Consider the following 25,494-nt stretch of genomic DNA (forward strand, 5'->3'; position numbering starts at 1 on the left):
CTAAAAACTATGCTTCACCATGTGCCCAAAACCAGCAGAGGGCATCCTTCCATTTCAGATGAATGAATTCTGCCGGAAAGGCCCTCTAATTCCAGCAGCGCATTCTGTTTACAACCGTGCACTGGAATTCAAATAAAGGGGTTTTTGTAGTAGGAGGTGAGTTTGTTGTAGAAGTTATTTTCTGGGGTGTTGACCTCCATTTCTAATTATAGATTTAGAAGTCATTCTCCTTTTATAAGAAAAAAAGAAAAGAAAAAGAAAAAAAGAAAACCTGTCCCTGGTCTCTTTCCAGATTTGGGGCATTAGTTTCAAATTGCAAAAGCAGCAAGGTACCACCTGTGTGATCTTTCCTGCTCTAGGCCACTGAATTAATAAAGTAATCACAGAAAAAAGCAATTGAGGAAGAATCTGCACCCCACCTCCCTTGTCTGTTGCACTCTCCTTCTGTCCATCAAACAGAAAGAAAAATAGCATTACTGCCGGTTAGATTGTCTTACAAGTAGGAAGAGGTAAGTCTGGTCAAAAGCAGTGCATCAGATAAGGCCAACCTTCTGCCTGTATAAGGAGTTCATCACCCACTAAGTTTAATTGGGCAGTATCACAGAAATCAAAATTCCACAATGGGAAATATCTTCTTTCATCATCAGATGTTTTCCAGGGTTAAAAGGCAAATGACCACAACCCTTATCAGTGATTTTTTTTTTCCCCTGGTGGGGGTGAGTTTATCAGATCCTTTCATGGTGGGAGCATGTCATAGGGAGAGAAGAAAGAATACAAGAGGACAATAGAGCATCACTCACACACTCATTCAACACACATTTCTAGGCACTTTGTGCCAAAACCCTGATCTAGCTATTAAGACTGTATCAGTAAACAAAGTATCAAAGATCCCTTTCCTCGCGGTGATGTGCCAAAAAGCTGAGGTTTGGGGGGTCGGGCAGACCTAACTTCAAGTACTGGCCCTGTCACTTGACCAGCTTTGTGACTTGGAGCAGAATCTTTTGCAAAATAAGGATAAAGTTTTTACTGTTTATTAAAAACATACCTCGTTCTGAGCATAGGAATCAAGCATTTCTATATATTATATATGGTAAAATTCTGACGATTAGTCCGTGAGAAAAGTTCTATTATGATTCTCCCTTCACAAATGAGAAAACTGAGGCACAGATTGATTTTTAAATTGTCCAGAATCACGGTGAAGTGTCAGAGCAGGAATCTGAAACAAGGCTGTTTCTCGGTGTTTCTCAACCAGTAGGGTAGAGTTGTTCTCTAAGGCTATCTAGGGGAATCGAGGAGATGAATGTGTAAAGCTGAGAGTGCAGTACAGTATTATTATTACTACTATTCCTATTAATTTATCACTCATCACTGCCATTGTTGTAGCTTTCTGGGACCTAAGGGTACATATTGAAATATAATAAAAGAGGCTCAGTGCTTCAAATCAAAATTCCTGGGCTTCAGAATGTAGTCTGTGTCCTGCTCAGGTTTAAAGTAAGATTGCAGAAGTCATACCCAGTGAATAATGGCTCCTCGCATTTATTTTTCCATAAGATGACAGGTTGCCTCTAACAGTGATGGCTCAAGATGGGATATCAGAACGCTCTCCCTGTAACAAAACATGAGCTTTTCCTGCTCTGGATTTGTGCTAACCTCCCCTGAAAGCTGAAGGTTAAGACCAGACTCAAAACAAAGCCAAGATCCAAATATCCATCTGCCTTATGACAGCAGCTCTTTGTTCTCTGATAAGTGATCTGGGGGAGCCAGTCCCACCCCCTCAGCCGCTGGTATCCCTTGGCTCTTTGTTCCTACTCTTTCTAAAGTGCACTCTCCAGAGCCCCTTTCTCCGCTTCTTAACTATTGAGCGATTGAGCATGCTCATAGATCAAGGGGGGTTAATTACGCTAACATTATTATTCAAAGAGAAATGAAGCAGTCATGTTTCCTTGCTTCTCTGGGAGTTTTCTCTGCTTCCTATGAGCCTCAATTTGTGTCTCACACTGTCAATCCAGAATAATTTTAAACAAGAAGCAGATAAAATTCTTGCTCCAGGCCCCATTTCTTATTGATTTTGTTTTAGGGCTGCAATCTTGGTTTCATTAGGTAGGAAACTGAGTGTTCGATAATGGGGTGTAAGAGAATTCACAAATGTGTATCTTATAAATACTCTATTTTTCTTGTGTGCACTAAAAAAATAGTTTTATCTCACATGTCAAGCTTCATAATGCAAAACTCAAGTCAACTGAACATTTAAAAAATGTATTCCTTTTCAAAAAAGCAATTTAATGCTGATTTTATCTCACCATGCTTCTGTAGGAATGAACACTATTAGCAACACATCATTTGGGACAGAAATAAGTGCTTCCATTCCTTTGGTTTGAACTTGAAAAAATAACAAATGTCCCAGGAGTTATGTTGCAAGTTGTCTTGTCATGGGCCTATAGGTTTCTAACACCACTGTTTGGGTTCAATAAAAAAGAAGATTTTCCTTAGCAGAGTACTTACCCCAAGGTAATGGCCATCGATGAACACGACAGGGAGGGAAGGAGCTTCAGAAACACGCCTGCATCGCTCATCTAGCTCTTTTCCGTAGTCACCATTTAGAGCAATGTTTTTCTCTTCAAATTTCACCCGGTGGTTTTGGAAGATCTTTCTAACCAGTTCACATCTTTCAAAGGTTGTTCGTACCACACGAAGGCAAGTGGTATAAATCACTACACGATCAAATTCTAGGTCAGTCGATGGTTGCTGAAGAAAAAACATGGTAGTGTAAATATTTGCCTTTACTTTCTTACATCTTATTAAGACTATTAACGTTTTAGAGTAAGTGTCATATACATTAAAGGCAGGCAGTAATATTTGTCAATTCTAAGATGTTTTTATGTTAGAAAATTTGTATTTAAAAGAGGATAACAATCAACATAATTTAAATGGCATAATTTAATTGACAGTAGTTTATCTGTCCTCAGTGGCAAATCAGATAATGGTGTATCTTAAACTGGTGATGTCTCACATGACATACCATGTGGTAAAATAAGAATGATCTTTCTTGTGTTTCATAGACATTGTTCAATTACTGTATCTGCCTCTTAAACCCAAGTAAAGAATGTGACAGAACAGTCAAGGTTAGTATTTAACATTTGAAAATCCTTCTACTTCTCAATTTACCAAACTTTATACTCTTTGGGCCACAATTTCCTGGAAATAACAAGATATTTATCATAGAATTGTTCTGAGGTTTAAGTAGCACAGCAAATGTGCACGCAATTTGTTGAGTGTCAGAGCTTCAATGTGCAGGGAGGACGCTCTGCGAAAAGTGACCCAGAGCAAGTGCATAGAAACCAACACCATGGTGGGCAGTGGGTCAAAGCCAGGCATGGAACTGGAAAAAGGCAACAGGTACACTACAACAGAGGCAAGCAATTCTCAAAACCAAGATGATTCCCTATGAGTGAATCTTGTTTTCTGTATTTCCTGCTACATCTGCAATCAGAGACTACATTCCTGGGGAAACCTATCCAGCACTGCTAGGGCCACACCATGTAGTCCCTGACAACATTAGGAAAATTCCTCTTTGTTACAGTTTTCCTTGAAGGAAATGAAATGAAATACAACTATACCATAAGACCAAGGGAATCGTGAGTTTTTATGGGGCTACCGTTGTTGAAACACAAGCATGCCACGTATACGCCTTTGTTAAGGCAAACCTTTGGAAACCAGTCCATATAGCTAAACACTAGAATCAGAAGGCAGGACACTAAGCTCCACCACTTTGTATTCAAAGAAATCAGAACATTCATCAGATGTGAATGTACAGATAATCCTCAAAATGTCCAAAGTCATTAAGATAGCAATGCAGTAATCTCCACTTCACCAAGAATGAGGCCATTTCTTCCCTGATGGTAAAATGCATTAAAGATTAAAAAAAAAAAAAATCACTGCCTCTCTAAACAGAGTTTAGAGGCTAAGCTGAAAACCCAGAGACTTGGAGGGACCAAACAGGTGTCATAAATGCTGGGCCTGGGCCAGATCAAGAGTAAAAGAGAGATTAGTGGGAGGTAGAAAGTCAAATGGACTTGAAAGACAAAAATGTCACTCAGCTGTAGGCAAGCTTCAGTCTGTCAGGCATGTTACTCATTGTTGTCAGATATGATTATTTTATTTATTTATTTATTTATTTATTTATGACATGATTCTTTTAAATATAAGCTTGAAATCTGGACTTTTTAAAGTTATTTATTTATTTGAGAGAGACAGAGAGACCATGAGCAGGGGAGGGACAGATAGAGAGCAAGAGAGAAAATCCCAAGCAGGCTCTGCGCTGCCAGCACAGAGCCTGATGTGGGGCTTGATCCCATTGTAAGACCCTACCCCCTCAGGTCAAAATGGACCCTAACATACCAACCATTGTTTCACTCTCCCACTTCCATTCTGGTAAATAATTAAAGGTTGAGCAACTGGGCTCTGAAAAGACCCTAAGAATGTAACTCAATAACAAATATTGTGACCTAAAGTTTAACTTGTTTTTCAAGATTCTGGTAAGCAACTTCACCCTTTTAATAAGACCTGGCCGAGACAAAGTCCAAGGTGAGGTTAAAGTCACCTAGTGCCTAGACACCTAGACATCTTAGGTGTCCAACTAAGACTAAAAGACTAAGAACTTTAAAATGATAAGTTCCCACCAAAACTAACATCTGTGTATTACAATGTAATTGGCTACAATGAAATGCTATAAATTGTAATTGTTTAACTACATGATGACCCATTTTTTTCTCACCAAAACCCTTAAAAACCCTGAGCTCCTACTCAGCAGAGCTCTCTTCCGAGGACTTCCAGCTACTCGGGAGGGGCCGTTTGGCCGAACTAAAATAAACCCATTAACCAACTCCATTTGTGATCCTGGATTCTACTCTTGGTGACTCGCATTGGGGAAAAAAAGGTCTAACACATGAACCATGAGATCATGACCTGCACTGAAGTCAAGAGTTGGATGCTTAACTGACTGAGCCACACTGGTATCCTGAAATCTGTAGTTTTATGAAAAACTTTATGCTTTCTAAATGGCAAAACCTCATTAAAAATGCATTGAGACCAGGTGGACCAATATAATTGAAGGCTGATTTTGGCCTATACACTGTTGATTAACACTGGGGCAGAGAAAGCATCCAAAGTATCTGGACTTTGCCACTGGCCATCTTTATGTTTTGGAGAAGCTAATGAACTAGTAAGCCTCAAACTAGTAAGTTTTGTCAACTGTAAAATGTGATCTACTTAACAGATTTGCTGAGGAGACTAAGTAACCAAGAAAGTGAAAACAACTAGTGTAGGGCTTGACATACACTACTGTGCTCAGTTACACAATGCAAAATATTACATTCCACATTGTGGGATGTGTACTATTAAAAACACAAACAAGAATGAATCAGAGTGGGGGGAGGGGGGTGCCTGGGTGGCTCAGTCAGTTAAGCGGCCAACTTCAGCTCAGGTCGTGAGCTCACAGTTCATGGGTTCGAGCTCCACATCAGGCTCTGTGCTGACAGTTCAGAGCTGGAGGCTGCTTCAGAGTCTGTGTCTCCCTCTGTTTCTGCTCCTCTCCTGCTCATGCTCTGTCTCTCTCTGTCACTCTCAAAAATGAATAAACATTAAAAAATTTTTTTTAAGAAATAATGAATCAGTGGGGAAATAAATGAGTGGAGTTAGTGACAAGAAAGTGGGCTGTTAACTATGCTCTAGATTAAGAAGCATTGATCTTCAAAGAGAGTAACCAAATGCCCAAGAACCTATGGGTTATCCTCATGTTCATGGTTATGGGCAAATAGGGAATCAAGAAACTCACTACAAATGCTGCAGCTCTTGTTCTATTTTCTCTGATGACATTATGTGCATTGAGTATGCATTGTTCCTCTGGCTGCAAAGGCTGCTAGAACTGCATTTGGTTGCACCAAAATGTTTCCTTTCTTTGAGTAGCTACACTTAACTTTTGAAATAATTGATAAGACACACATTTCCCCCATGAGTAGAGGTAGGAGAGTTTAACATCAGACCATTCTGCTGCCACATTAACCAACTCTTATAGGATTCTCTTTGCTGGGTACCACTTTTTTGTGTGCCTCTAAGAGACATGCATTTAAAAAGTAGTAATAAGATGGACCCCTAGTAGTGGCCATGTTGGATGTTGTTTAATGTAAAGGGAAACAAAGATATCCCTTTACCTCCTGTTGAGGATGAGCTTCACCTGCAATCAATGGACCTCCATTGATTGGATATTAGAATAAATTGGGGAATTTTAAAAAATCCCCAAAACCCAGGGTAAGTACATAACAAATCAGAATTACCAGAGGTAAAATCTCAGAATTGTGATTTTTTTTTAGAGCTCTCAAGGTGATTCCAATGTGCAACCAAGTCCTAGACCTAGTTAGATGCCAGTTGGAAATGCAAAATAACAGGCTTCATCCTAGACCTCCTGAATCATAATCTGCATCTTAACAAGTTCTCTGGGGAATTTGGATTCGCATTACATTTAAGGAGCACCAGTGCAATCACATTGACAGCTTGACCTGATGGAGAAACTGAGTTTATGTCCCTTTAAAATAACTTTTAGTCATTCATTCAGTTACTAGAATCACTTATTTACCAAACAAGGTGATAAGGTACTAGATATATAATGGTGACCAAACAATATTGTTCTCTCACAACCTGAAGCTCATAGGTTTTTTTTTTTTAAGTTACATAAATAAATACAGATTCACAAACTGTTAAGTGCTGGAAAAGAAATGCACAAGCCATTATGAGAGGCTATTGAAGGTGTGCCTTTTCTTGTTTCAGAGTTCAAGAAAGTGTTTTCTGATATTTGAGCTCTGCTTTGAAGGACAAAGAGTTAGAGAAATTAAGTAGGCAAGAGAGCATTAGTAAAGTATTATAGACAAGGGCAAAGATCTTGAGATGGGAGGAAGACAGAATGTTTGAGGCTCTGAAATAAGGTCTTTTGAGGCACCTGGATGACTTGGTCATCTCAGTTGGTTAGGCATTTGACTTCCGCTCAGGTCATGATCTCAAGGTTCTCGAGTTTGAGCCCCAGGTCAGGCTTTGTGCTGACAGCTCTGAGCCTGGAGCTTGTTTCAGATTCTGTGTCTCCCTATCTCTGCCACTTCCCCTCCAGTGCTCTCTGTCTTTCTCTCAAACATAAATAAGCATTAAAAAAATTTTTTAAAGAAAATCTTTTGCTAACACACAAAGAAAGAGGACTACAATAGTACAAATGATTCTCTACAGGTATGCAGGATCCATATCATGGTTGTACTTTTATAACCACTTTAAAGATCTATGAGCTTTAACCTCAGAGCAATGGGAAATTCCTGACGGTTTTTAAGGAGGAAGGAAGGAATTAACATTAAAAAAAAAAAGTAAGTGCAGAGGGCCAGTGCAAATAGTTGCACAGATGTGTATAGTATGGTCTAAATGAATGATTCCCTCATGACTGTGTAGCCCACAACTTGAAGAATCATACTCTGTCTTACTCCCAACTCCCTTGGTCTGAGAACTGGGATTGAATACGGACTAAACTCAGGGTAGGAAATTTGGTTAAGTATTAGAATAAGCTATTAAGTAAAGTGTTCTCAAAAAGATATTATTGAACAATTTCTTGCTATTTGGAAGTAGATCCTACTAGAGGTAGAAAAGTAGGTTGAATGATTTCTCAGTCTTTTCCAGTTTTTTAATATGAATTTAAATGACATTTTCTTTGGCAAAAAAAAAAAAAAAAATTCCTCTTCTACATTTGTTTCATTTTCTGTCCCTCAACAGATTTGTCAAAGCATCTGGCCAGAAACCTAAAAATAGCTGCTCAATGGTTAGTGGTCCTTCTTCTCCCTTCCTAGGGTTACCATGGGAATAGCGTAATGAAGGATGGATGCATCTGAGACAGTGCTGAGAGGCCATTGGGATTTGCAGCCTGCTTCTTTTGAGAGAGCCGACCTAGATATTAATAAATGCAGGCCACTTCTTCCTTTCCATTGATTAAACAGATGAATCTTAGGAGTGGCCTGAAATCTCATGCAGATATGTTGGCAAGGTTTGGAAATTGCTGCGAATGAGACAAAGAGGTTACCCAATGGCCAATTTCTGTCCTCCACCTGCACCTGTCCTGCAATAGCCATCGTGAAATTGTAGTATTTCAGTCACTTCATCACCTTGGAGCAATTACGGAGCTCGCATGCCCACTGGAGACCCCATGCCTGTAGGATCTGCCACTGGAATTCAGGCCAAGAATTAGTCCCTACCACTTCCGGATGGAGGATTTTTGGAGCAGACCCAGCTCCTCAGGCTGGAGCAAGTCCAGTGGGTTATTTCCACTTGACCCTTTGCCTGTCCAGCCTGGCAATGGTTTGAAAAGGCCTCCTGAAATAGAGGCCCCCAGATACCTCTAAGAATTAAGATCTTAAACAAAAATAAAAATTAAAACCAAAGTAACATTTTAAAACATCAATGGCAGATAGAATGCTAAAACTTTACATTCATTTAATCCTTACAATCACTTACATGTTGTTACTGCTTTATTTGTAGACTGAGAAATCTGGGCTCAGAGGGGATACGTGTCCTAAGCAGGGTGACAGAATTAAAATTCAACAATTTAGAAAACTGGAACCCAGACACACACCTTTCCAAAATCCGCATGTTTCCACTGAGCCAAGATGAACCACTGAATCACCCCTCTTGTTTTATTACTGTCTCCCCAGGATAAAGTTGTTTCCCAAATACAGATGGCTATAGACGTAACTCATCACCCATGAGATGTTTGTGATTTTAAAAAGTTTGCCTCTTTCCTAAATTATGCTCCAACATGTCCCGCATGTAACAGGAAGTAACATCACAAGAGCAGAACTTTAAAGTTTCTTTTTTCAGTCTAAACGTATTCCTCTGAGATGGGGAAGGTGTAGAGATCGTTTCTCCACCACCTGAGAACAAAGAGGTGAAATGATTTTTTTAGAGCCATACAGCATGTCAGAAAATAAACTGAGACTAGGCCCTGACAGACTTCTTGATTATCAGACAATGGGCAAACCTGGCTCTAGGAATGACCATTTAATTTTTTTTTTTAAGTAGGCCTCAAGCCCAACATGGAGCACAATGCAGGGCTTGAACTCACAACCCCAAGATCATGACCTGAGCTGAGATCAAGAGTCAGATGTCTAACTATCTGAGCAACCCAGGTGCCCTCTGGAACTGCCATTTTAAGAGCAGGTGCATGCCTGTGGTAGCAGAGCCGTTGACCTTTGTAAAGGATAAGAATTTTACATCTTTCTTTCTCTCTGTCTCTCCCCCTTTCCATGTTATTCTGTAAAACTCTGTAGCTATATGCATGTTCTGGGATGCACCCCCAGGGAACTTCTCTGTGTCCCTTTATAAGACACAGATTATAAAAATAATTATAATAATTATTAGTTACGGTATGACTCTCATGCATATATATATATGCAGTTCTTGGGATATTACATGTAGAACTTTCATTTATCAGGATGTAAGGATTATAATTCAAATTTTATGAATAAGGAAACTAAAGCTTAGAATAAACCTAAGGTACCCAAATATCTCAGGAAAAGGGAACAGAAGGAAAATTTAAACCTGGGTCTGCCTCCTAAGTCCTTGTTTTTGCCTTATATATACTATATAACCCTACTATATACAGCCAACCAATGGGCCATACTGTTCAAGAACTGAGTGGTGAAATTCACCAGGGAGAAACTGTCACAGGCACAGTCCTAGAAATTCCCCTTGCTCATCTTTCCACTTCATTCTACCATCTCTGGTTAGATGCCATTGCCTTATACAGGCCTTCCCCCATCATCATATGAAAAGACTTAGTATTTGTTTACTAGAACTAAGAACCCAAAATATGACCTGGTACATCATAGATGCTCAATAAATACCATCTGGCCTCTTTCCCCCACATTTAATTAGAACTTGGTTTGAATTTGTCTCTGAAAAACTGGACATTCTTCTACTAGTTATTTAATCTCCTCAAATTTCAGTTTTTCTTATCTATAAAATAGGAACACTAATACCTCCTTCATGAGGATGTTTTGGCATTCAATGACTTAATGAATAGTAAAACCCTTGGCATGAAGCTTGATGCATAATAAATACTCAATACATGGTACCTTGGGATTATTAGTATTACCATTATTATAATTATATCACCAACTATGTGAATCAGACTAATGTCATCTTGGACAAATCCGCCATGATAACCACTCAGAGAGACCTGAAAATTTCTTCAACAAAGCACCCTCTCTCCACATTCTTTCTCTTTATTTAACCACACACATAATAACCCTTAAGTACACCCTTGAGGCATGGTGTTCTTGACCTGCCCTGGAGCTATGACCATGACCCACAACTATTCTCAAACATTTCCTCCAAGTTGTTCCTTATCAGTACTCCCAGCCTCTGGGCTACAAAAACAGGTCTAACGGAAGTGAGGTTGTGGATATCTCTTCATCTTGGGAAGAAGCCCAAGACTGCTGTCCATAAACCCCCTAAATAAGCTATTTCTTATCAACTTGGGCTTATCACCTTTTTTCTTCAGTCTCACAGCTCCTTAAGCATTTGGAGGTCATTTTGCACATACCTTTCTTTCATGGAACACCAAGTCCAAATTCACATATGTCATCAACCTCATAACCTTGAATGGCAGAATTAAACCACATAATTACACAACGATCAAAAAATAAATCTTTTAATGAGTTAAATTACCATTTACATCAATTCTCAGAGTGCAAACAACAAAGTAGAGCATGTATATCAGATGCCATAAACAACCTTCCTTTTCTAACTCTGGGTACTCTCTTGATGGCATGAAACAAATGCATGCGAACAGTCTTTGCAGGCAAGGATTTCTGAAGAGTGTTTTCTGTTTTCATAATGCTCTAAGATCATATAAGTTAATGAATTTCAGTCATTACCTTAGGAATTATCTATTTGTCCAAATCAGTTATTGAGTTGGCCTAGACATTATTGAAAAGTCAATGAACCAAATGAATCTTTCATACCAAACAAACAAACAAAAAATATTTACCAGAAAGCTAAACTGAAACAATGTTGATTGTATAGCAAATCTGAGTTAATGAAAATGAAGGTGCCCCACTCCCCCGCCAAAGAGACCTTAGGAAAATGTCATAATTCTGTCAACGTTGCACTAATCAGGCACAGGGAGGTTTCACTTGAAAATCTAGATTTTTGTCTGTTCTTCAAAAAACAGAATCTGACATTAGTTTTGTTGCGTTCTTGCGCAAAAGCAATAATTGAAGCTTGGTGGCAGCTACCCTCTTTAGTGGCATCTGTCTCTTGATGCCACATGTAATACCATTCCCTTAGATCTAGACAATTTCTTGCATTAACATGGCCTGCATTGCTCCTTTCAATCAGAGCTTTGTGATGCTGCATCTAGTCTACTGAGTCTGTACACTCACCTTCTATGGGAGGAAATTGACTCACAGGTTTTCTTACTTGAACCAACATTTTTGGGGAAGCTACATGTAGTGGAAATAAAAAACCCATATTGAGCCAATGCTTTACTGCTTAGTAGCTAAATGAACTTGGGGATATCAGTTTACATTTCTGGAACTAGGTTTTCTCTTCTCTAATATGGGAATAGCTATAATCTAGCTGACAAAAGAGTTGTAGGATCACGTGTAAAATGCACCTAAAGACACACTGTAAATTATAATGCTTTACAAACACATCAGCTGGCGTCACTCACCAGTCATGCAGCTGAGAGAAAAGGAATGAGTCTCTAATGGAGACTACTTTCCTACCAAACATCTCCTCCCATATGAATACTTTGGTTTCTGTAGACATCATCACAAATATTATTTATTGGTTTTTGTTATTCTGCTCATCTCTGCAGATAAAACTGACATCAGGGTGAGTGCCAAAATCATATTCAGAAACATCCAAACCCAAAGTGATGTGCTTTACAGCAGTAAAAAGCCAGGCAGCAACTGAATTAGGAATATCCTGCAAATGGGAGACAGTAAAAAAAATATGCTTTCCCTCTCATCTATGAAAAATTCACATTGCAAAACCAGAAGGGAAGAAATTGTTGAATAATAACATCAGAATCATAAGTGGTTAGACAGCCCTGCCTTCACCATTTCCTTAATGCCTTTCATCTTTTTACTGTACAAAAACCTGACACTCTTTTTTAAAGGTACAGATGGCCTTTTTCTTCTGTTCTCCCAAATACATACATATCATAAATAAAAATCAAACAATGAAAGATTAAAATTTTCCTCAATTTTCTACATCAAAGAAAAAGGTGAATAATCAGCTGAATGAGATCAATCCCTTTTAATGGGTTGGGATGTGCCAAGAATCTCCTTTAGAGGTCATAATACCGGCATCTCTCAGCTTTATGTTTCATATGTATCAGTGTGATGCAGAGAAGTGATCTTAGTCACTGTGTAATTCCCAGAATAGTTTGAGAACCAAGAGCAACAAAGGCTGTGAAAACTCAGAAGTCGAGAAAATTGGACCCAGCCTCAGGCAAATCCTCATGCCTGCCTCCTCCTGGGGTATCCAGTTTGAATTTTTATGTACCCCTGACTATTCTGATTGTCATGATTCAGCACCTAAATATGCTCTTCTCCAGATTCCAAACACTGCATACAGGAGAAGGAACTATGGAAAGCTTGGAAGTTGCCACATGAAGCCGATATGTGCATTTTATGAGCGTTGAGTCCTTCAGTTCTTTAAGGAACAGAGGCATTACATTATCCTAACTTTTCAGAGGTGGAAACTGAGGCATGGAGAAGTATGTGACAAGTCTAAAGCCAGACAGATAGCAAATGACGGAGCTAGTATTTGACTGAATAAATTATAGAACTCAAATCTTTATATGGTGCTATTGGCCATGTACTGACTCCACTTGAGTATATATATACCCCATTTCATCTGGTAGTAAACAAGATATTAGAGGGACAGATATAGAATTCATGAATCCTCAAGTTTCATATATATGTAAATAGATATATATATATTCATATATGGACTTAAGATGTATAGTATATTAGTTTCCTAGGGCTGCTGTACCAAATTACTACAAACAGAGTGAGTGGCTTAAAATAACAAAAATATATTGCCTTGCAATCCTGAAAGTCAGACATTCCAAATGGGACTGGGCATAAATCAAGATGTCAGCAGGACTATGGTCCCACTAAGGCTCTAGGGGAAAATCCATCAGCTTCCCCTTCTCAGGGTCTAGAGATCACCTGCATTTGTTGGATCTTGGTCTCTTCCATCTTCAAAGTACACCGTAACGGTCTCTACTTCCATTGCCACACCTCCTCACTGACTCTGACCTTTGTGCTTCCCTCTTATTTTTTTAATTTTTTTAAATTTATTTATTTTTTAATAGTTTATTGTCAAATTGGTTTCCATACAACACCCAGTGCTCTTCCCCACAAATGCCCTCCTCCATCACCACCACCTCTTTTCCCCCCTCCCCCTTCCCCTTCAACTCTCAGTTCATTTTCAGCATTCAATAGTCTCTCAAGTTTTGCATCCCTCTCTCTCCCCAACTCTCTTCCCCTCTTCCCCTCCCCATGGTCCTCCATTAGGTTTCTCCTGTTTTCCTGTTAGACCTATGAGTGCAAACATATGGTATCTGTCCTTCTCTGCCTGACTTATTTCGCTTAGTATGACACCCTCGAGGTCCATTCACTTTCCTACAAATGGCCACATTTCATTCTTTCTCATTGCCATGTAGTACTCCATTGTGTATATATACAACATCTTCTTGATCCACTCATCAGGTGATGGACATTTAGGCTTTTAATTTTTTTTTATTTTGAGAGAGAGTGGGTAAGCAGGGGAGAAGAGCAGAGGGAGAGAGGGAGAGACAACCTCTAGCAGGCACCAACATTTGGCTTGATCCCACAACCCTGAGATAAAGACCTGAGCTGAAATCAAAAGTCAGATGCTCAACTGATTGAACCACTGGGGTACCCTGTGCCTCCCCATTATAAGTATGCTAGTGATGACATTGGGCCCACCCAATAATCCAGGATAATCTTCCCATCTCAAGACTTCTAACTTAGTTACATCTGCAAATTCCTTTTTGCTGTAAGGTAATATATTCCCAGGTTCTTGGAATTGGGACATAGACACCTTTAACAGGACAGGGGTGGTGGTGGTGGATTTAGCCTACTATAGACAGATTTTTAAGGTGCTGGATCATAAGTATAGGAATAAAAGGACTTCAAGGAGTCCACCTTGAACAAAAGTATGACAATGTAAAGAATATGCTCAAACTTCTGATTATTGAACTACATCTTTCTCATTGTGCTTACCAGCTTGCTTTATAAACACAAAATGAGGTAATTCTAGTAGGGTAGGTATGAAATACCTTGTTCTTCTAAGACCTCCGACACAATCACTTGTGAATAGAACTTTCTCCAAATCATCACTGAAGAAATGGAAAGGGTATTAGAAAAGAAGCAAGAACATCAAAAAAAGAAATGTGGGGCACCTGGGTGGCTCAGTTGGTTAAGCAGCTAATTCTCAAGTTTGGCTCAGGTCATGATTTCACAGTTCGTGAGTTTGAGCCCGCACCAGGCTCTGCACTGACAGTGTAGAGCCTGCTTGGGATTCTCTCTGTTTTCCTCTATCTCTGCCCCACATCCACTCATGCTTTCTCTCTTTCAAAATAAATAAACTTTAAAAAGAAAAAGAAAAGACGATTTGTCTGATCTTTATCTAACCAGGGTGCATTATCTCCCTTTTCTACCTCTTACCAAGAAATATGCTTTGCTTCCTCCAAACAAGCCTTAAAATTTGCTCTGAAAACAGACACTAAGCATGACCAAATGAGGGAGGTACTTTGTGTTACATGAAAAGGAAAACACAAATGAAAATGTTTGAAATGTCTGCATGAAGCCAGAGGTTGAATTTGTCTGTGTTCTCCACAAAAGCAACCAGCTAATTTTTCAGTTCAGCTTCAAAGAGATAAACAAATAACTGTAAGATTTCAAAGGCAAGAAAATGTTGCTTTTCCATGTCTTCTCAAATTTCCCCAAATCAATTTTCTTTAATAAAAGCAAAAAATTGTGAAGCACATGAAGCCACAGAAGCAGATGTGAAGGGACAATAATGCTCAAAACCTTACAAGTCATATTTTTTTTCAAGTATATACCATGCTTTTTGGGATGACCAATGTAATTTTGTAAAGGAAGTTTACTTGATATTGATTGCATATTCAAATAAGAAATGCAGGTGTTTTAAAATAAGTTAATCACAATATTATCGGAAGGAAGAAAATAATTTCTGGAAATGTTTCTCAACAGACACTGCTTGCTTTGATACTAGGAGCTCCTGACTGGAGGTGATTATTGAATTTTAGAGATTCAGTTTTTAGGAAAGAAATATGACTAAATCATTGAACAAAATAGTAAGTCCCATTAAGTGGAAGATTTTATCATGAATAATTTTATTAGTAACCTGACCAATACTGGAAACAAAAATACATTCATTGACGAATTTTATGTTACAGGCATTATGTCAAATGAATGCATTTATTGTCACTACAATCCTCACAACATACAATGCAACAGATATGATTATTCTGTTTTCACTGACAAAGTAAAAAAGTCACAGAGAGACTGCAAATTTTCTCCAGGCACATAGTGATAAAAATCTTTTCTCATTGGCATATGTAACACCACCTCACCTAGATTTTCTCTTTCAAGTCTGGCTATTCCTTCTCCGTGTTTAGCTAGAGCCCCACTTCCCCTAAGAATTGTGTTTCTCCTGGTCTTTCAGCTTGGTCCACCTCCTTCTCTCTGGATGATCTCATCCCAAGTTTCAATCGCTAATTGAAGGCTGAAAAGCTCTCAGGGGTATATCCTTAGCTCAAACTCCACTCCACCAATCCAGATTAGATATCCAACTACCTATGGAATATTTCCACTTGGATATACCCCCTATACTAGAATTCAGAATGCCGGAATCTAACCTCTTCATTGCCACTATACTTCTTTAACAAGTTGCTTCAAATCTGGGAACAGTCCTGATTCCTCCAGAGCTTTCCCATATCACCCCCTCCCCCATACTCTAAAAATCAAGCAGTCCCATCACTTCTTTCTTTGTGTGTTTCATGCCTGTCTCCTTCTCTCTGTCCCCACTTCTACAGCTTTAATTCAGGCTCCTACAATTTTTTACTGGGATTAAAGCAGCTTCTCTACTTTAGATTCCAGTTGAATCCATACCCCTTCTATCTATTCTCCAGAGATCTGATCATGTTATTTCTTTCATAAAATAACAATAAGCAATTTTTTCCCACAGCTTTCAGAATGAAGGTCAAATACTATAAAGCCCTTTGTGATGTGGCTCTTACTTTCTCCCCTAGCTTTGTCTCCCATAACACTCATTGCCATGCACTGATTATTTATTTGACAAATATTTATAAATTCCAAATTTGTGCCATGTTTTCCAGATGCAGCAAAACATTTTTACCAAAACATGCCATGTCCTTTAGTGCCTCTGACTTTCTCTTCTCTCATCCTAATGCATTTAACACACTTTTCTCCAATGTTCACTCTTCCTTCTCTACAGAAACAATTCACATCCAGCAGCATCTCTCAAGGGAGCCTCTTCCACTCTTCCCTCCAGTGGGATATGTGCTGCCCATCTTCTGCACTCCCAGATTCACTCTGCATCACCCTCTCTTCCTCTACCATGACACCATGAGTTTCCTGAGATCAAAGGTTTTGTGTTATTTAATTTTGAATCTTCTATTCTTAATAGAATGTCTGGAGCATGATCAGAGGCGCTAAGTACGTATTTATTGAGTGAAGAATAAACCATGTTTTAAACCTAAGAATGTCAGACCCTAAAATATGCACTTCCCATTATAATATAATGCAATATAGCATGATATGGGAAAAATCAAGAAAAAAGAAAACTCTCCAAAGTGCTGTTTTCAATCCAAAATACACAAAACCACACTATTATACCATCAAATTGGTTGTTACTTGAGGAAGTATTTACAGTGGATATTTTTCTATGTCATTAACAAGTTTTTGACATAATAACTAATATTCTCTAGGCAAAATGCCCAAGGTGAAAATGCAGGTTATTGCTGTTGCTTGGTCATTGCAGCAGGTGTATGTAATTCTGGTGAAGAAAATTTTATAGTAGTTATCTCAGATTCAATTGATACTATGTTGCCAGGCCAATAGCTGAAAGCTGATTCTTGCATAGTAGCCAACAAGATGCATTCAAACAAATCACCAAAGGATGCTTTCACTCATCCTCATTTTAGTTTTTCAATAAAAGGAAGAAAAAGACCAAAAGACTTGTGTTTACAATTAAGATGAAATAACATCATTTTATTCAAATCAATGATGATTTTTAAAATGCTGAAGATAAGACTATAAAGTGGTACTCAAATATATATATACATAATACACATATATACATATACACATACATATATGAAGCATAAGGTTGGGTAAAAACTGGCTAACAACCTTTAAAATAGAATAGAGAACATCATTATTCTACATTAGTCTCCATCAAGATGTGGTGAAATGCTTGTGCAGATGTTAGCAATGCCCAAGGAAAGCCTAGCCCGTTGCCTTTATTGTCACCTACTCTCTACCTGGCAGGTTCTACTAAAATGGTATGTAAAGTGTCTAGAAATAAACAACCACCCTCTTAAAAGATCAACTCACAATCCCAAACCTGCATGCCACAGTCACCCCTCAGCCAGCCCTGGGAGAGAGAAACCACCTTCCTGGCTCTCAAGCTATGAGAATAGTCAGATGTATAGAAGATGCCAGACATGGTGTTCCCCCAAATGCGGAGAAAGAAGAAAGGAGGATGGAAACAGACTGAAAAGAGAAGTTTGCAATAGCACTTACCCTTTCATTTCTTCTCCACCCCTGCTATGGCCATGGTTTATTTACATGAGTCAATAAATAACTTCCTTTTCCTGTGTTTTTGTGCTTTGAGTTGGTCATGTTTGTCACAACCAACAAAAGACACTGTTACAATACTTGGGATTTCAGCAGACATGATAATTTTAATGATGACATTTTTCTCTCCAGAAATAAAAATATTCCCAAAAACAACTTTTTTAGGGGAAATCAGACTTCTAAGCAGTTTTCACATGCTTGGGACATAGCTTATTTCTATATTCATATCTCACATAGATTCAAATAGAATTAGTGGTTGAAGACCTCAGGAATGGCTGGCTGATTTCTTCCCTCTTGACTTCATAGTATTAAGAGTTCTGAATTTGGGGGAAATCTGGGTGGCTCAGTTGGTTAGTTGTGATCAGTTGGTGATGATAACACTTTTCATGGGTTCAAGTCCCACGTCAGTCTCTGTGCTGACAGCTTAGAGCCTGAAGCCTGCTTCGGATTCTGTGTCCCCCTCTCTCTCTGCCTCTCCACTTCTCATGCTCTGTCTCTCTCTTTCAAAAAATAAGCATTTAAAACATTTAAACATATTTTTTAAAATAATAATAAATTTAAAAAGAATTCTGAATTTGGAGGTATGAAACCTACATTGTGAATCTCATCTCAGCTAATCTGTAGTAAAGTGACCTATAACAGATTGATTCCGACATTCATAAAATAGGTAAATCCCTCTTGCATTCACATCACCTAGCTCTTATGAGGATCAAACAAATGGATAGCATTACTGTAGTCTATACAGCCATGCATAAGTAACTGCTACTAATTACTTGTAGTTCCCAAGAATAAATCTTTGAAGGGCACCTGGGTGGCTCAGTTGGTTGAGCGTCCAACCTCAGCCCAGGTCATGGTTTCATGGCTTGTGACTTTGAGCCCCACATTGGGCTTGCTGCTGCCAGTGTGGAGCTAGCTTTGAATCCCATGTTCTCCTCTGTCTCTGCCCCTCTCCTGCTCATTCTTTCTCTCTCTTTCTCTCTCTCTCTCTTTCTCTCTCTGTCTCTCTCTCTCAATCTCTCTCTCTCTCAAAAATGAATAAACATTTAAAAGAGAATAAATCTTTGATATCTTTTCTGTAAGTTCTCTTCCTTGAAGGACTAACCTATTTGATTGACTTCAATTATCACCTTCCTGCTCCTAGTTCTCAGTTCAATATTTCTTTTCCTTTCTTCTCACCTGAGCTAGTCTAACAAACATTTCCTTTTTTAAAATTGTGACATAGCCTCAAACTCAACAAGTCTAAAGTCAGACTCTTCCCCAAATTCAAGCTCTCTCTGATCTTCCATCTCTGGCTTTGGTCTATCTATCTTCTACTGGGTCCTGAAGTTGCTTTCCATCCACTCCACTCTATTGATCAGATTCAATCATAAACCAGTTTCTACTGTGGTTGTGTCCCTATAAATTTCTCACACATCTCTATTGCTCTCTTCTTATTGCCCTCATGCAACACTAAACTCTCATCACCTTTTGCCTTGGTTGTTATATCCTAACTGACTTGTCTAATACTATTTTCTACCCCCTGCAATAGCTCCTCTATACCAACATCTTCATATCTTTTTGGTAACTTATTGATTTTATATACATAGGTGTACACACATAGATACACATACACACACATGCACACACATTACAGCTATGTAATGTAATGTCTTTATTTCTTAGAAAGATGAGGAAGCTGAACTCAGAGATATAAAATGACTTGCAAAGCATGTGGTTGTTATGTAGAAAAATCTAATTGAACTGTAGTTACCTCTACTTCCCAAACTGATAATGCAGTGCCTTCCACTAACTTGCCACATCTCAGCCCTTCCATTGAGACATCTTCCTGTTCTCCCTTAGGCTTTGATCTATGCTTTCCTAGGTCATTAATGGCATTATGACTGACATATAGTTGTGAGAAGGTGATATTCAGATCTTCAGGTCTTCCATCTCTGTATTAAAGTTGAACATAGAGAAAGGAGAGAGAGAAAAAGTAAGAGTGAAGTAGAAAAGGAGGAATGGAGGGAGGGGAGGAAAGAAGGAGGGAAGACATTCAAATTTTCTAAAATTCTTATAGGAAATAAGATACATTATTATCATTTTTCAAAATATGGCCCATAGAGCACCTGCCAGATCCGCAGGATTCATGCCCCTCTGTCATTGCTTCTGGAGCAGTAGATCTTCTGCTGAAATAGGAAGCACAGAGGTTTCTTATGCACACCACAGTTTACAGATCACGTAAACCAGAAGTCTCTGGATGTTCTTGCCACAAAATGGAATATTTAAACAGCATATTCTATTGGTGCCCCTTCGAGAGTAAACAAACATTCCATAGGAAATGTGCCTAATTCTGATGACTATCAGTGGATGAGACTGACACCTTTTTCTCTTTCCTACTGAAAGAACTCTTAATTAAAAGTGTCCCACAGAGCTGGCAGTAAGTCAGGTTCAGGCACCTGCACCTGTCTTATTTTCTTGCCTGATTTTGTGAAGGAAATGTAACAGAAGCTAGAGTGAATATTTTAAATGTTTATTTATTTTTGAGAGAGAGAGAGAGAGAGAAAGTGGAAAGGGGGATGGGCAGAGAGAGGAACTCTGCACTGACAAGCAGTGAGCCCAAAGTGGGGCTCAGACTCAAAAACTGAAAGACCATGACCTGAGCCAAAGTTGATGCTCAACTGACTGAGCCACCCAGGTGCCCTAAAGGTAGAGTAAAATCTTATGGAAAAATCCACATCATCATTAAAACACTCATCTTGTTTTACATAAACCTCAACTTCTCCAACTTTTCTACTTGCATATGCTTCACATTGCATCCGGTTCACCGGACCTAGAGAATTCAGAATTAAGAGTATAATTTTTCTTCCTCTTATATTTTGTTAAAATGATTTCATTGTTGTTACCATGCCTATGATCAGGAGATTCCAATTATGATGCTCTAGTCCCACACAAATAACTTCAGCTGTACTCTCTTTCTTTCTTTGAAGTACAAACAGAACTTGATATTTTTTAATTGAAGTACAGTTGACATAGAATTTTATATTAGTTTCAAACATACAACACAGTGATTCAACAATTATATACCTTACCAAGTGCATACCACAGTTAAGTGTAGTTACCATCTGTCAACCTACAAACTTACTACAATATTATTGACTGTATTCCCTATGCTGAAATTTCATCCCTGTGACTTATGTATTTTATAACTGGAAATTTGTACCTCTTAATCCCCTTCACCTATTTCACCTCTACCCCCACCACCTCCCATTGGGCAACCACCAGTTTGTTCTATGTAGTTATAAACCTGTTTCTTTTACTTCCTCTTTTGTTTTTTTTTCAATTTTTTAAATGTTTATTCATTTTTGAGAGACGGAGACAAAGCATGAACAGAGGAGGGGCAGAGAGAGAGAAGGAGACACAGAATCTGAAGCAGGCTCCAGGCTCTGAGCTGTCCACACAGAGCCCAACTCAGGGTTCAAACCCACAAGTCATGAGATCATGACCTGAGCTAGCCCTACCAACTGAGCCACCCAGGCACGCCCCCATTTTTTTATTTTTAATTTTTTAAAATTTATGCCCTCTTTTAAAGACAGCACAAGAACAGGTTGTGAATTGAAAACCTTGTGAGCAGATTTTCAAATGATGTGCTCAAGTTGCTGTTTTAGTTTAGAGGATATGTCAAGTTAACAAGGATAAGAAAAATCGTCTTGAAGGTTTCCTAACTTGATCCATCTATATCATTTTAAACAGGGGAAGAGGACATTGCCACATACCTTAAGTTCTGTTTGTTTTGCTTTGTTTAGCTTTTTGTTCTGTTTTTAACTGTGAGGGTAATTGTCCTTAAGAATTTACACTCTCCCTGCTGACAAGCATTATAAGGTGACTGATCCGTTTTAGGCCCTTCTGTCTATTTTCATTTAAGAGGGACTTGATCTAAGCAATCCCAACTGAAGCAGACACCGTGGTGTGATGGGAATAGCACTGGCCTAGGAATCAGAAGTCCCAGATCTTATGTCCAGTTTGGCCACAACTTTGGGGCCTTTATATAATCCCTCAATAGCCTCTATCAAGTGGCAGGAATGTTCTAAACCAAGGGCCACAAATTCAAAGGTTTCTCAGGAACTAAGCAGGTAAAACAAGCATAGGAAGCTAAATAACAGAAGCTGACAGCAGGTAGTAAGGATTATCGGGACTGGATTTTAATCCCTCTTAAAAGGCATTCAAATTGGAAATAATTTTAAGACTGTGTGTTAACCAAACCTCTGGAAGTCAAATTTAGCCCACAAGCTACTCATGATTCCTGAATAAGATAGTTTCACAAGTACCTCTCAGCTTTACCCATATGTGATTCTAAAATAACAAGTAATGGTAATGAAATCACCTTATAGTAAAGATAACAAAAATTAACATCTTTTGGGTTCTTAATGCCAGGCTCTCAGCCAAAGACTTTACTTAGAGTAACTCATTGTAATCTTTATAATTACTCAGTGAGGTGGGTATCTTGTTAAAATCCCTCTTTTCCAGAGAAGAAAATCAAAGCATAGAGAGTTTAAATAACTTGTCCAAACTAATCCTTATGTTTTCATGTTGCAATTGCCTTCTGTTATCCTCAAGTGTTATGTTGAAGACCTGTAAATTTTGCTTTGGATTCATTTCTTTTTTAAGTATAAAGAAGCCAAAGAAATAATTATTACTCACATGAGCCTCCTCCCTGGAAGCAATGTACTATTCTTAACATTCAACATATTTTCTCTTGATTAGTGTTCCGGGCATTTTGAATTCAGACATCATAGTGTATAATTCTGATTTTATTTTTAATTTAGGTTTTTAATTGATATGTTTTATGCTACATGTTGTCAGGAACATTTCTCCATGTCATAAAAATACCTTTGTAAATCTCATTTCTAATAAACACCTCAAATTCCATTAAAAAATTAGAAAGCACCATGCAACAGAGTAAACGAGGCATAATCAATTTCAAAGTTAATTAAATATTCAAGTTACAAACTTTAATCAAGAGGCTTAATGAAGGATAAAAATAATATGTGAACGTTAGAAAATATTTTATACATTAACACTATTTAATGTTCTAGTCCATTAAAGTAATAAATAATCAAAGTTATTTTTGATGTCTCTAAATTACTGAATTAGCATTGTGTACATAGAGGACCAGTTGTTATTCACAAGCTAGAGAATAAGAATGGAAGTAAATCTTTACAAAAAGTAAATTATCTAAAATGTTAATACTTTTTACAATTAAATAAAAAGTGTTTTAGTGGGGTGCCTGGGTGGCCTAGCCGGTTAAGCATCCCAGTCTTGGTTTCAACTCAGATCATGATTTCACAGTTTGTGAGTTTGAGCCCCGCATCAGGCTTTGTGCTGACAGTGTAGAACCTGCTTGGGATACTCTCTCCCTTCCTCTCTCTCAAAATAAATTTTTAAAGTGCTTTACTGATGCCATCTTTAAGTTAATAAAGTCATCGAATCAGAATAATAGAAGTAGAAGAGAGTTCTACAAACCAGTGGACACTGTTCCTTGACCCATGTATTGGATTGCACTGCAGCTGCAATCAGATCACAGGAACTGACAATTAATTTTAATCCATAATTACCAAATGAGATAATCACTAAAATTTGATAGTCTGGATTTCTAGTTTCAGCTCCAACATGTAAAAGGTTGGAAGTTGTCTCTTCCAAGTAAAAGCCGAATAAAACCAAAATCACTGACTTTGGAGGGGGGCCATCAAAATCCTGAGGTTGCAGGGCAAGTTGCCACCCTGAAACCCAGAGAGACAGATGTATTCAGAGAGACACAGCTGACTTCTGCTTACCTAGAACCAAAGTCTTTGGGGCCATCAACAGGTAGGGCACAAAAATGGTAATTCCGATACTGCTGGAGGCCAAGGGCGGAAGAACATGATAGTGTGGCTGCTGTTTTAAGGGGATCTCCACACTCTTGTTCTTCCAGGAACCCCCACAGGTTCTCACAGTGAAGAACCAAGAAAGTTCCCCCCAGGCTATGCCAGGCTAAGGAGGAAGAGTAACCCCCGTGAAATACAGTTGGAGCTAATTCTTTTGCCTAAGAGTAGGCTACAGAGAGTAATTTCCTTCCAGTGAGTACAGAGGAAAAGTAGGGAAAGTGAGTATACAGTGGAGAAACCTGACAAGGCCTGCGCTTTAGCCAGGCAATCAAGTTCAGCTTCAACTGTGAAAAGTCTGGTTGATAGAGGGTACCCTAACAAAATATGATGAAAATAGTGCTTTCCCAGTGTGATCTTCCTCCCCAAAACATATGACCCCAGTCTAATCATGAGAAAAATATGAAACAAATCCTGAGAAAAATTCTTTATCTGTGTAATACTATCCCAAATTATCAAAGTTATCAAAACCAAGTTAAATCTTAAAAAATAAATGTTCTGTGGTATCTTACATGGGATTCTGGAACAGAAAAAGGACATTAGGTAAATACTGAGGAAATCTGAATAAATTATGGACTTCAGTTAATAATGTATTAATATTGCTTCAGTAATTTTGACAAATGTGCAATAATAATTTTAAGATGCTAATAATAATAGAGAAAATTGGGTATGGGATAAATGTGAATCCTCTGTACTATCCTCACAATTCTTTTATAAAACCTATTCTAAATAGAGGCACCTGGGTGGCTCAGTTGGTTGGGCATCTGGGTCTTTATTTTGGCTCAGGTCATGATCCTAGGACGTTGGGATCAAGCCCATGTTGGCATGGAGGCTACTTGAAATTCTCTCTCTCTATTTCTCTCTCTCTCTTTCACTGCCCCTTCCCCTGCTCATGCTCTCTCTCTTTCAGAATAAAATAAAATAAAATAAAATAACTATTCTAAATAAAACATTTAATTTTTAAAAAGCAGACATTAATAAACATGAAAAAATCTATCACTAGTAATGAAAAGTTCACAAATTAGTGTAAATATTAATAGTTTGCTGTAATGCCAATAATTAATTAAAAGTAGAGAATTGGATGTTGTTCCCTCATTAAAGACCAATTTTCAGCTTGGTATGTGGTCTCAAATATCAGCACATTCTGGTGTACTGTAATTTTTATTGGAATAATAAGTAAAAGGAATTGTAAAACAGAATATTACAATGGGAGGGGTTTTGTTCATAAAATATTACATTGTTCTCTTGAAAAATCACCATCATACAGTTTTTCACAAAGCACATATTAACATCTGAAGTCACACCATGTTTTTAAATAACAAAGTGCATTCAGATCATTCAGGAAAAAGAACTTTAATAGAAATAAGTTAACGTGCCCTTCATAATCATATCGATGCCTCTGCCTGACATTCACATCCCTCTACTCTGCAGTCTATTTGTCCTTTATTATGTGTCTGGCCCATATTTTGGACTCCTTCACCACAAAACTCTGCTCATGTGAAGCTCCTCTCTTTTCACTGGGTGTTATATGGAAACCAATTTGACAATAAACTATTATTAAAAAAATAAAAATTAAATAAAACAAACTATTACATAGAAAAAAATGTATTTGTTGCATTAACATGTCC

At 38.2% G+C, this 25,494-nt stretch overlaps 1 protein-coding gene across 1 annotated transcript in view; it reads right to left on the reverse strand.

Moving 5' to 3' along the window:
- The window catches only part of GRXCR1 (glutaredoxin and cysteine rich domain containing 1), a 124,076-nt gene that overhangs the window by 56,621 nt on the left and 41,961 nt on the right, over positions 1–25,494 (reverse strand). Inside the window, exon 2 of the mRNA XM_029932126.1 lies at positions 2,503–2,745. Coding sequence (XP_029787986.1) covers positions 2,503–2,745 — 243 coding nt within the window. The remainder of the gene's footprint in view (positions 1–2,502; positions 2,746–25,494) is intronic.

This window comes from Suricata suricatta, chromosome 1, assembly GCF_006229205.1.
Source record: "Suricata suricatta isolate VVHF042 chromosome 1, meerkat_22Aug2017_6uvM2_HiC, whole genome shotgun sequence".
NCBI lineage: Eukaryota > Metazoa > Chordata > Mammalia > Carnivora > Herpestidae > Suricata > Suricata suricatta.